Here is an 11,838-nt window from a genome sequence, read left to right on the forward strand (position 1 = left end):
GGCTAAAATTGACAAATTTATTGAACTTTCAAACTGTCGGACGGTGTTTGATTGTGACATGGTCATTCGTGTGTCATTTGTTTATACTATATTCCAAGCAGTTGTTCTTATTATGCGTTTAGATTTCTTGCATGTGCAGATTCTAAAGGCAAGGAGAACATGGTCAATGACAAGATTTGGAATGAAGACACGACGAGAAGGCGCTCAAAAGATGAAGATGATCGAGTAGCCGCTGACCATCATCAACACCACAAGGATCTCACTTCATAAAGATCAAGTCATTCACGGGCACAGCTCAAGGGGGAGCTTATGTTAAGGGGGAGTTTGTCAACACACTTCCTACATAATACGGGTAGTTTGTTGATACACTCTCTGCTTTCAAGACGTGAAGACTTTAAAGATCCTCCGACATTGAAGACTTGAAAGGACATCAGAGTTTTGGTAACTCGAAGACCAAAGACCGTCGAAGTTCGAGACGAGTCTACAACTATAGAAGATAAAGACAAAGCTACAGCCAAGGGGGAGTTTGTTGGTGCACTTGTGTCTGTACTTTGTCTGTATTCGGTCACGATGTAAACGATGTCCTGATTAGTGTTGTAAGTTGACTAAGTCAACCATCCTCCGGTTTGACTTGGACAACAGTTGGTAAATGTTGAAAGATGATGCTCTGTGTCGAAGGATAGCCAATCGAAGGATATTGTAGATCCTTCGATGGCATCGAAAGATAGGCTTCGATTGATAGACCTCGAAAGGTGATCTTTCGAGGTCCATGCTGATCCTTCGATTACCTTGTCATCGATAGATGATCCTTCGGACCATCTATCGGATCCTTCGGACCAGACATCATGAGCTGGGTATAAATACCCATGCAGTGTATGTGTTAGTTCAGTTCTGAGAGATGCACACTTAGAGAGACAGACAAGAGTTGAGAGCATTCTGTCCGAAACATTCACACACACACTTTGAGAGTTTGCAAACTGATTGTAAACATTGTGCTTGTAACCGGAAACTTTCTACGCATTAATACAAGTGGTGTTAATCGTTGAGTCTTGTGTGTTCTTGTGTTTGTTCTTGCATCATCCCGGTTTGCTCGCTAGCTTGGATTCCGCACTCGCTAGTGAGTTTGTATAACAAGGTTTAGGTTTGTTCTCGATCCTCCGAGAGGGACCTACAGGTTTGCTAACAGATTTCAGGTAAACCCGTTAGTTTATTAAAAAGACACATTGGGTGTACAAACACAAAACCCGTTGTCTTTTGAGTAACCATTAATCAATTACATTTTGCAAACTATGTATTAGAAAAGGTCATAGAAATTCGAATAACTAATTAAATAATAACCTTTCGTTTCAGTCAAAATTTTATTAGGATGAGTTACACATCTTCATCTCTTCAATGATACTAACTTTGGGTGCTTATAGATTATTTAGTCATATATATTCACAATATCATGCATGCTTTGGGTAAATGGGTATATATTATAGGGTAACCGGGTCGTGTAAAGGGTGTATTACTAAATCTCACACCCATACCAAACCTTCAAAAAATAGAAAATAATCCCATACCCGATTACTTAAACCCATATGTGTCCTAAATGTGTCAAGTTTCATGTTTAACTTTAGGGTTGTGATTTCAACTTTATAGTTGACTCAAGAGGTAACAATTTCATTAAGATGGCATTAAAAACAAATAATCTCCGGATACCAAATGTACCTATGTGGTCAAGTGATTTACAAACAAAATTTACTTGTAATAAATTTATGTGCGAAGAGATTTGTTTGAATTAAAAAGAAAATAAACGACTGCATGATAAATATATATATATAAAAAAAAAGGAAACCCCAATAGTAGTTTGGATTTTTTTATCGTTGCATTCGGACCCAAATGCCTGTGCTTGGAATTTCTTTGTGAACCACATATAGTATATAGTTACTGGATGGTGCAAAGTTACCGGATGGAGGTGCTGTCACACTTACTTTATAAGTAGACTTTCCTAGAGCTTTGGTGGAGTTACCGCTATCGAGAACCAACAACCTTTGATTCATAGAAAATGAGTGTGTGTTAAATGATGGAGACACCAATGTCACGACGACCGATTTCAGATCTACACCTCCTGATACCATAAATGTAACATCAACCCGTTTTCCGTAGCGTATCTTAGTTTTACTCTTTGGTGATAAAATCCTGGGGCGTAAAGAAGAAGAGCTTGAATCCAAATAAGAAGGAGAAAATGCCTCCAAGCTTAGTTCAGTTGGATAAAGCACGTTTGTGAACACATATTTGTCGTGAGGGTTGCTTCCACCAACAAGAACCCGACCATCTCGCAGTAGGACCGCTGTGGAATGGTACACTCTTGGTTTTGTGCTTGGATTTTGCACCTCAAATCTAGACCCAATTTGGTTATCAGGTCTATAAGTTACAGGGCTAAGAACGGGGTTCCTACCAAGCTCCCACCCGGCAACCCCTGCTGAGGCACCGTTGATGATCAAGACATGGCCGTTAGGAAGCAACAACATGTCACCCATGACTCGAGCCAAAGGCATTGTCTCCATGACCCACTGAGGATTTGGGTCAGATATTTTGATACGCCCGCAAGTATCTAGAGCTCCATCAAATCTTCCATTATTTGCATTAGCGAATGCTCCTTTGGGTGCGCCGCCACAAACCAATACTTCAACAGATTCGACAATCCCCTTTTTGAGTCGCAAAGGGAGTAGTACCGCAGAGCCAGTGCTGGGGTAGTTCCTTGGTTGCCCACCGGGCATTGTCGGGTAAGTCTTGACAACTTGGTTCTTAGAGTAGTTAAATAAGATAGCACGGTTATTGGCAAAAACAAACAAATTCCCGTCCGGATAGAGAAATACAAATGGGTATAAATTATTCTCAACATTAGGATCATTTGTCTGAACCAAAAATGGAAAGCTAGGTGAATTTTCAGAGGCCGACATCTTGGGGTAGAATTCATAGTTAAATGCTTGGCGACCGCCAATGATAATTTGTCGCCCGTCAGGCAATAAGTGATTGGTCGCATACCATCTTTGTTGGTTCAACCCATTTGGTATCTCTTTCCAATCACATTTGCTACACGACTTATAAATTTTGACCCTACGGTAACCATCAGCCCATCCTCCAGTCTGGACTAACCTGCCATCAGGCATTAATGTTCCTGAAGAACACCACACATTAGTGAGCACCATGAGTGGACGTATGGTATTGGAAATAACATCATACTCGACAGAGTGCGCAGAGCAATCAGTGGAGTTAGGGCGGCACTTGCCATTTGGAAGAGAGATGTTGGAGACACCAAAGTCGGTACGATCATACATTACAACACGGTCATTGGGAAGTAGTTGCATGTGCATGGCTGATATGCCTATGCTTGGGAGGAGGATGGACCATGATCCACCAGCAGCAGGACACGGTGGGGCATGAAGGAGAAAGAGAACTAAAATGAGAAGATGATGATAAAGTAAGATGGTGGAGAAAGCCATGATTTAAGCTAGTGTTTGTTTTGTTTAGTAAGGTTATTGTGTATACTGGATGAGACGGAGATTGCTTTAAATACTAGCTGATGCGCTAGAGAATTATGCTCAATTTGTCCTTATAAAAGCATTAAGAAAATAAAAGAATAAGAAAATATAGTCAAATTGGTGGTTCATAGACAGGGTAAATGCATGGAATGGGAAATATTTTAATTTATTGGGCATGTTTATTATGGACGGGTTGGATTAATTGCAGCTTGAACTACTTCTAATCATTGGCGAACTCGAGGAAACAACCCAACATTTTGAATTATAAGAATATATAAAAGGACACATTCTTTTGCTGGTACATGTATAACTACTTTGTTATTGAAGTCTAAGGGCTTAATGTACATATAATTTTCTTTTCTATATTAGAAGCAAAAGATTAAAGTTTCGAATGTCAAACACCACCAAATTCCCAGTAGCTACCAATAGTATATATTAATGATCTTAAATTTGATTTCCTTTACAAGGGCCATGCATCTGGTTATAGATAAGTTTCTAGTTGATATTGATATATTATAGTAAATTATAAATATACTTATATAGTTATGTTAAAACATGCATAACAAGCTTTTTGGCCTCCGGTACATTATGACAATATACGTATATAATTCTTTTATATTGATTAAACTAACGGAATCGCTAAACACCAAATCTGTTGATAATGCAAAATGCAATCAATAAATCTATTGAGAAAGTTTGAATTATATGTTTAACTCTTAAAAGTTGATCTTATAGTTAATATATCACGGCCACTTGTATACTAATATACTATAAAATTTTAATTTCATGTATCTAGAAACCGAATTGAATAAATGTTATACCTAGGGCTGCAAACGAATCAAACGTTTGGTGAACAGTTCGTGAATCGTTCGGCGGGAAGTTCGTTTGTGTTCGTTCGCTTATTAAACAAACAAACATGAACAAGAAATTTCGTTCGTTTAGTTAAATGAACGAACATGAACAGAGGTTGTGTTCGTTCATTTATGTTCGTGAACGTTCGGTAACGTGTTCGTTTGTGTTCAATAATTCCTTAGTGTTTTTAGTTTTTATATTTTATTTAAATACTTCAAAATTCCAACAAAATAAAATATTCAATAAGAGTAAGTGCATAAAATATATTATCTTCATGAATGCTTGTTTGTGTTCGTTTGTTTCCATTTGTGTTTATCAACATTAGTTTGTGTTCATTTGTGTTCATCAAGGTTTATTTTTGTTCGTTGCCTAAATTTAACAAACGAACACGAATAAGTTCATTTTCTTAACAAACGAACACGAACATAAAATCTCGTTCGATAAACGTTCATGAACAGTTCGTGATTGTTCACGGAACTCCCTGAAACATCACGCTTATTTTACCTATAATCGAACAAGTACCACATGTTATTGTGTATTTTATTTTCCACGTTAAATATTTGTGTCATCTTCTTCACTCTATGGAGCTTCTCGAAATTTTAGTTGTGCTCTCATAGAGATCCACAATGGTTCTATATGTCATTTCTATAGGGTGAAACCCTTGTAGTGTTGGTAGTTAATGGCGGCTTTTGTGGTTCTTTTCCGGTGGTTCACGAGCTTGATTATTCATAATTTTATTTGGCTTATAATTTTTTTTTTCTTGTTCTTTTTATAGTTTTTCAGTCGTTTCTATTGAATTAGACAAATCCACTGGACAACTACGATCTAACCAAAAGCCATTCTATTGCTTACAGAAAAAAGATTTATCTCGAATGCAAAGCTATATATATAATTAGTTACCTCATTGAGGAAAACTCCTCACCCAACCAGATAAAGTAACTAACAAATGTCTATTACATACTTCCATGGGAGGCTTTGATGGTGTGCAGGGAGGACCTCTGCACAAGCCCGCGATTTCGAGGGGCATGTGATTTAAAAAAAAATCCGATACGTATATGTTATTTTTTCTAAATAGTAAACACATTCCACTTTCAATATAGACCTATTTACAAATCATTTTTTATGGTTTAGAATTTAGCCCACTTGGAATTAGGTTTATTGAACCCAATACTAATTTGATTTTTTTTTTTTTAAATAATAACAAATCATAACGGAAGGGCACATTTTTACAAGCTCGAACAGGGTTTGTGAATTCTCAGAGACGCCTCTTGATACTTCGCTATATGATGGTCAAGTTGGAGCAAGCCATGTAAACAATACAAAGGAAAATTATTGAAAGATTTCTTCATCTTGCTAGGTATAATACAAGAGATCTGAAAATTCGATAATTTACTCACCTAACTGTGATTTTTAACATATTTTATAGTTCGGCATATTGCGGGCATTTGCTGTTACAAAACTAATAAAGTATTGGCATAGAATATTAAAAAAAAAAAAAAAAGTGGTAGTCCATTGCTTATCCATTTTAAAATTTGTGTTCCTCGTATGTTTGTTTGCTCCCTGCACGTAGGTTAGACCTTGCTGCTCATTTGAACTGGTATATATAATAAGAGAATGAAGATTGATAGAATGTCAAACACTACCAAACCAATCACCAGATGAGTCATTGTATATTTTAAAGTTTTAGTTAACTTCCATAAAGATATATAATAATGGTTCAAGAATTAATCAAATGAATACTTTACATTTAAATACTTTTTAAAGTTGATAAATAACTTTTAACCAAAAATCTAAATATATACATTTTAAATGAACTTCCTGTATAATTTAAAATTTAAATAAAAGAATTTAAAATAAAGGATATAGATTAAAATTACTTGAAATTAAATGGTGAATTATTAAGTTTAATAAACAACTAGTCTTTAGGACCCGCGCTTTGCGGCGGGATTGTTAAATCGAACCAAAAGTAGAAGTAAAAACGTTCGACCATGCACACGCGTTGCAGCGTGTCAACTTGCATAGATTAGAGTGAAACGTTAAACATATAAAAGAATAACCAAGTCGACTTAGGACCCATACATTTCCATAGGGTCGTTAAACCGCAAAACAAAATAACATAAAAACTTTAACCACACATGCACGTTGTAGTGTGTTAACTAACAAACTTTAGATTCAAACGCAAAACGACAACTTTGAAAAAAATGAAAAGTATATGAGACCAAAGTTGAAAGTAAAAAAGTGTTTGAGTAAAAATGAAAAAGGTTTTGTGACAAAGGTGTAAAATATAAAAAACTATAAGTGTGAAAATTGTAAAAAAAATGAATTGTAACTCTTACAAACAAACCAAAACTTGGTAAAGTAGGTTGAAATGAAAGGTGCTTTTGCTAATTGTACTCAAAGGCTATGGTGACTTGTACAAAATTGAATAGTATATTTACCTCACAAAACCTATTTGTGAATTAATATAGGGGAAATTAATGTAATTAAATTATAAATCTGAACATTTTAAATTTTTAAATAGTGCTTTAGAGAAAGAATAAAAAGAGAACCTAATTTAGTTTAATTTATAGAAAAATACAACAAATAAACGATACATAAAAAATCAAATTTATACCAATTATTACAAGACATAAGCCTAAAAGACGATCTATTCCTCATCCAAAAAAAGCCAAGAGATTTAGTGTCTTCCACAACTTTAGTAACCATAGCCATTATGATCCAGAAGAGCTTGACGTTTCTAGCCGTCCAAATACACCAACAAGCCGTCACAATACTATTCATTTACCTTATTTTTATGTTGCTTTTTACCTTATTTTTTTTCTCTTCTTCCAATTTCTTAGATAAATAGAATCTAATCTTTTATTTTCCTTTTTTATAAAACATAGTTAGCGTTGTTTTCTTTTCTATTTTCGTTGTACAATTTATATGGGATATTGGATTTAAATAACCTCAACTTTCATCAATTGGCAGATAACACTTCCAACTTTTGATTTGTACACCAGCACTCCCAACTTTCAACTTATTAGCCGATAACACTCCCTAACTAACTGAACGCTAACCCACTTAGTTTTAGCTGACATGACATCTGACGTGGCCATTTTTTGCTGATGTGGCGTATAATGTGTGCAGCTAATGTGACATTTTTTGGTGACGTGGCAGCTGACATGGTATTCACTACTACAAAAAAAGGCATTTGCTATGAAGTTTTGCTACGGGGAAAATCAGTCGCAAATTTTGCTACGAATTAACTATGGATTAGCTACGGACACATTTTGCTACCATTCTGCTACGAATATTCCGTCGCAAATGAATTTCGTAGCAAATCCATAGCAAAACCGAGGATTTTCATGCTGATGTAGGTCCGGGTTTCGGGATCAAAACCGTGATTTTCATGATTATGTTCAAAGATGGAAGAGATAAGAGATGATAAACAAACAACTTTGTATTAATCCGGTAGTAAAACATTACAAGTCGGCCCGATTACATGATAACCGAACTAATACCAAAGGAGTATACATTCGGGGAGAGATCAAGTGGTGATCTCTCCCAGACACACTGAAGCTCACAGGGAACTCTCAAATGAGCTTCCCTATTCTCTCTTAGGTTTGCAAATGACAAAGTGTTGGTATTTATACCCAACACAGGTTGTATGGTCGAAGGATCAAACTGACCGATTGATAGATCATCTGTCGATCATCCAGTTCCTATACCTCGAAGGATGACATATCCTTCGAGGTCCATCTTCATCTATCGATGGATATCTTTCGAGCTCATCGAAGGATATACACAATCCTTCGATGCCTTATCCTTCGACACCAAACATACAACCATAATTTGTCTAGCAAAACCCACACGGTCAACCAAATAACCCTCTCGTTTGACCACTTCAAACGAGCGGGTCTATACACGTTTGTTTGACCGTTTCACTAACTATTACAAATTCAGTGTACAATAATAACTAATCTATTCGACAAGCATCGGACACAAAATCTGCATCAACAAATTCCCCCTTGTCCGTTGCTGTCGAATGCTGAAAATGCAACTGCAATCGATCTTCAGTCAAGTATTCATCTTCTCTGTGGTAACAAATTCCCCCTTGACCGATGATCCAGGTAAGTAGTATCTTGATGCTCCTTGTATAATATTTCCCCCTCAAAGTACGCGTATCCGTGTTGGCTGTTGTGCAATTTCCTCAAAAGGCTCAATTGACCGATCTTCCGCTGATCTTCCAATACTCCAACCGGCATTTGATAAGGGTTCCATTCTTTAAAAAAACTGCATCAAGTCTTGATCTTCAAGCATACTACATTGATAGAGATTTCTGGTGAACTGTCTTCTGTAAACCGTCTTTGTGGAATCGACCAAGTAATGCACTTTAATCTTCAGCATCAACACTCAGGAAAGTCAGCTAGACCAAGTGTATCCCTTGCAAGCTCAACCAAACGGCACGCTTAGTTGAACTACATCCAGATCTCATTGTCTCGCCTTTGTGAAGTTGACCACGTAATGCACTACGGATCTTCAGCATCAGTACTCAGGAAGTCAGCTTGACCAAGTACATCGTTTGCAAACTCAACGAATTGAGTTACCCCCAGATCCCTGTAAAATCCCAAAGAAACATCAAACCCAAAACCGAATCCTGCAGGTCTTCAGCCTTGAACTATCAACTTCCATAAAGATTCCCCAGGTCTTCAGTAAACAGCGCTTTGAAACAACTGTCGACTTTAGATACCTGTATGTTTCCGTGCAAAACCCTTCACGCTGGCTGGAGAATTAATTAAAATCCTCAAATATGTGTCTGTGCAAAACATTCCACGCAGAACCGTTTGTATCACCAGAAAATCACAAACTCTACCACCTGTGATTGCGTTTAGAAATTTACCGAAGAAATTCAACATATGAAAATTTTTATCCCCCCATTTCTTTGGTAAAATCTCTAAACCTTAATAGATTCTTTCCACTTCAAAGAAACTGTCGTCAAATGTTTACAAATTCCCTCCACTGAGCGGAACTGTCATCAATCTTCATTGAATGTTCTCGGTTCCGAAAATTCACGAACATGACTTTCTTCTTTGCATAATCTAGTTGAATAAGAACGTCCCCTGGTACCCCGTAGGATCTGACTTGTATCCCCCCAAAGAATTTGTGAACTCGTTAGGACCGGTATTGACATTCTAGGTTCATTCATTCGTTACCAAATGCGAGAATATGACAATAAACAAAAAGATTTCTTCATTGTATATTCTAGTTGATAAAGAAATTTCGCCTAGTACCCCGTAGGATCCGACTTGTATCCCCCCAAAGACTTTGTGAACTCGTTAGGACCGGTATAGACGTTCCAGGTTCATACGTTCGTTTTCAAATGCGAGAATATGACAATAAACAAAATGCTTTCGAACATTTCCGAATAACCGGTAACAATCATAAATATTGACGTGCGGAAGCGAACATACCGTGTTGTTTTTGGCCCATAATAGTCGCGTCACCATTTTTGCCATTTGCATTGGTAACCGTGACTACCCCACATTTTTCAAAAATCAAGTTTTCATCATATCTTGTTTTCATCATGCCACATCACCCCGCGCGCTCACAAATTCGTATGAATTTGATGTTAAAAATCAACTCAAATAACTTTCACGAACACCCGACCCCTATCTGCATCAAAAACCTTTGTTCCAATGGATCCTTTTTTTTTTTTTTAATTTCACACCAAATGGGCCCAATAGAAAAACCTAGCAAAATATAACTTTAGGCGCTAGATTTTCACTTTGATACACTTTGTGTGGACGCGACTCGGCTCGGTTCGACTCGGTTTCGACACGGTTAGGTCCGGCTCAAACCCGACGTCACGACATTCCTCCGTCGTGCGCCCCAGAGTTCGACACGCGAAGCACGGAGCGCCGCAAACCCATTCCCGTTTACACCTCACCATGACATCATCATTGTGATGTCATGGTGATGTCACAAGCTTGTCTCATATGTTGAGTTAATGAAAGATTATAACAGATTTGTGAGCTGGGCCGTAAACTCTTCATTTGGGCCGAAGACTTGTTTGTAGGCTTTGACTTTTATTTGGGCTTTATTTAAAATTGATCCTTCGAAATTGTTGGGGATTAAGATGATCCTTTGAAGTACTGCTTGATCTTTCGGGGTTGTAAGTGACCCTTCGAAATCAGTTGAATCTGATCCTTCAAAAGGTAAAGATGACCCTTCGAAACATTTGGGGGTAAAGGTGATCTTTCAAAGTTGTTGGGCTTTTGAATTAGTTGATCTTTCAAAACAAAAGATGACCTTTCGAAAAACAAAATGATCCTTCGAAACATCAAAATGACCTTTCGAATTCTCTTTGAACTTTCGAAAAACATCACTGAATTTTTTTTCATCTTTCGCAGTTTGAAGGTATCAAGAACATCAAGAACACAGGACTGTGTAAAATTTGCAGATTTGATGAAACACTTTGTAGATAATTTTTGATGATGAAAACTTGAGTATTTAGGAGAAAAACATAAAACCCAACACTCGTTTTAGCACAGATCTGAATATTCGGGTCCAGATCTGAGTTTTTCTCATTTTCACCATTTTTACATCTTGAACAAAAACGCACAAAAATCACAGATCTAGAGCACATGTGACTTAGTAAACGGTTAGATTTACTAAATCGGGCACCATGGCTCTGATACCAATTGTAGGTCCGGGTTTCGGGATCAAAACCGTGATTTTCGTGATTATGTTCAAAGATGGAAGAGATAAGAGATGATAAACAAACAACTTTGTATTAATCCGGTAGTAAAACATTACAAGTCGGCCCGATTACATGATAACCGAACTAATACCAAAGGAGTATACATTCGGGGAGAGATCAAGTGGTGATCTCTCCCAGACACACTGAAGCTCACAGGGAACTCTCAAATGAGCTCCCCTATTCTCTCTTAGGTTTGCAAATGACAAAGTGTTGGTATTTATACCCAACACAGGTTGTATGGTCGAAGGATCAAACTGACCGATCGATAGATCATCTGTCGATCATCCAGTTATCGAAAGATACACATATACCTCGAAGGATGACATATCCTTCGAGGTCCATCTTCATCTATCGATGGATATCTTTCGAGCTCATCGAAGGATATACACAATCCTTCGATGCCTTATCCTTCGACACCAAACATACAACCATAATTTGTCTAGCAAAACCCACACGGTCAACCAAATAACCCTCTCGTTTGACCACTTCAAACGAGCGGGTCTATACACGTTTGTTTGACCGTTTCACTAACTATTACAAATTCCGCGTACAATAATAACTAATCTATTCGACAAGCATCGGACACAAAATCTGCATCAACAAAGTTTTGCTACGGGGAAAATCAGTCGCAAATTTTGCTACGAATTAACTACGGATTAGCTACGGACACATTTTGCTACCATTCTGCTACGAATATTCCGTCGCAAATGAATTTCG

At 37.2% G+C, this 11,838-nt stretch overlaps 1 protein-coding gene across 1 annotated transcript; it reads right to left on the minus strand.

Moving 5' to 3' along the window:
• Window positions 1-1,641: 1,641 nt before the first annotated feature.
• LOC110879557 (aldehyde oxidase GLOX1) lies at window positions 1,642-3,505 on the minus strand. Its single transcript, XM_022128029.2, has one exon. The coding sequence runs from the start codon at window positions 3,486-3,488 to the stop codon at window positions 1,860-1,862; it is 1,629 nt and encodes a 542-aa protein (XP_021983721.1). The 5' UTR covers window positions 3,489-3,505; the 3' UTR covers window positions 1,642-1,859.
• Window positions 3,506-11,838: the final 8,333 nt, after the last annotated feature.

Source organism: Helianthus annuus, chromosome 9 (assembly GCF_002127325.2).
Source record: "Helianthus annuus cultivar XRQ/B chromosome 9, HanXRQr2.0-SUNRISE, whole genome shotgun sequence".
NCBI lineage: Eukaryota > Viridiplantae > Streptophyta > Magnoliopsida > Asterales > Asteraceae > Helianthus > Helianthus annuus.

Excerpts from the sequence above, each read along its gene's own strand:
- LOC110879557 (XM_022128029.2), bottom strand. The coding sequence starts at position 3,488 with ATGGCTTTCTCCACCATCTTACTTTATCATCATCTTCTCATTTTAGTT.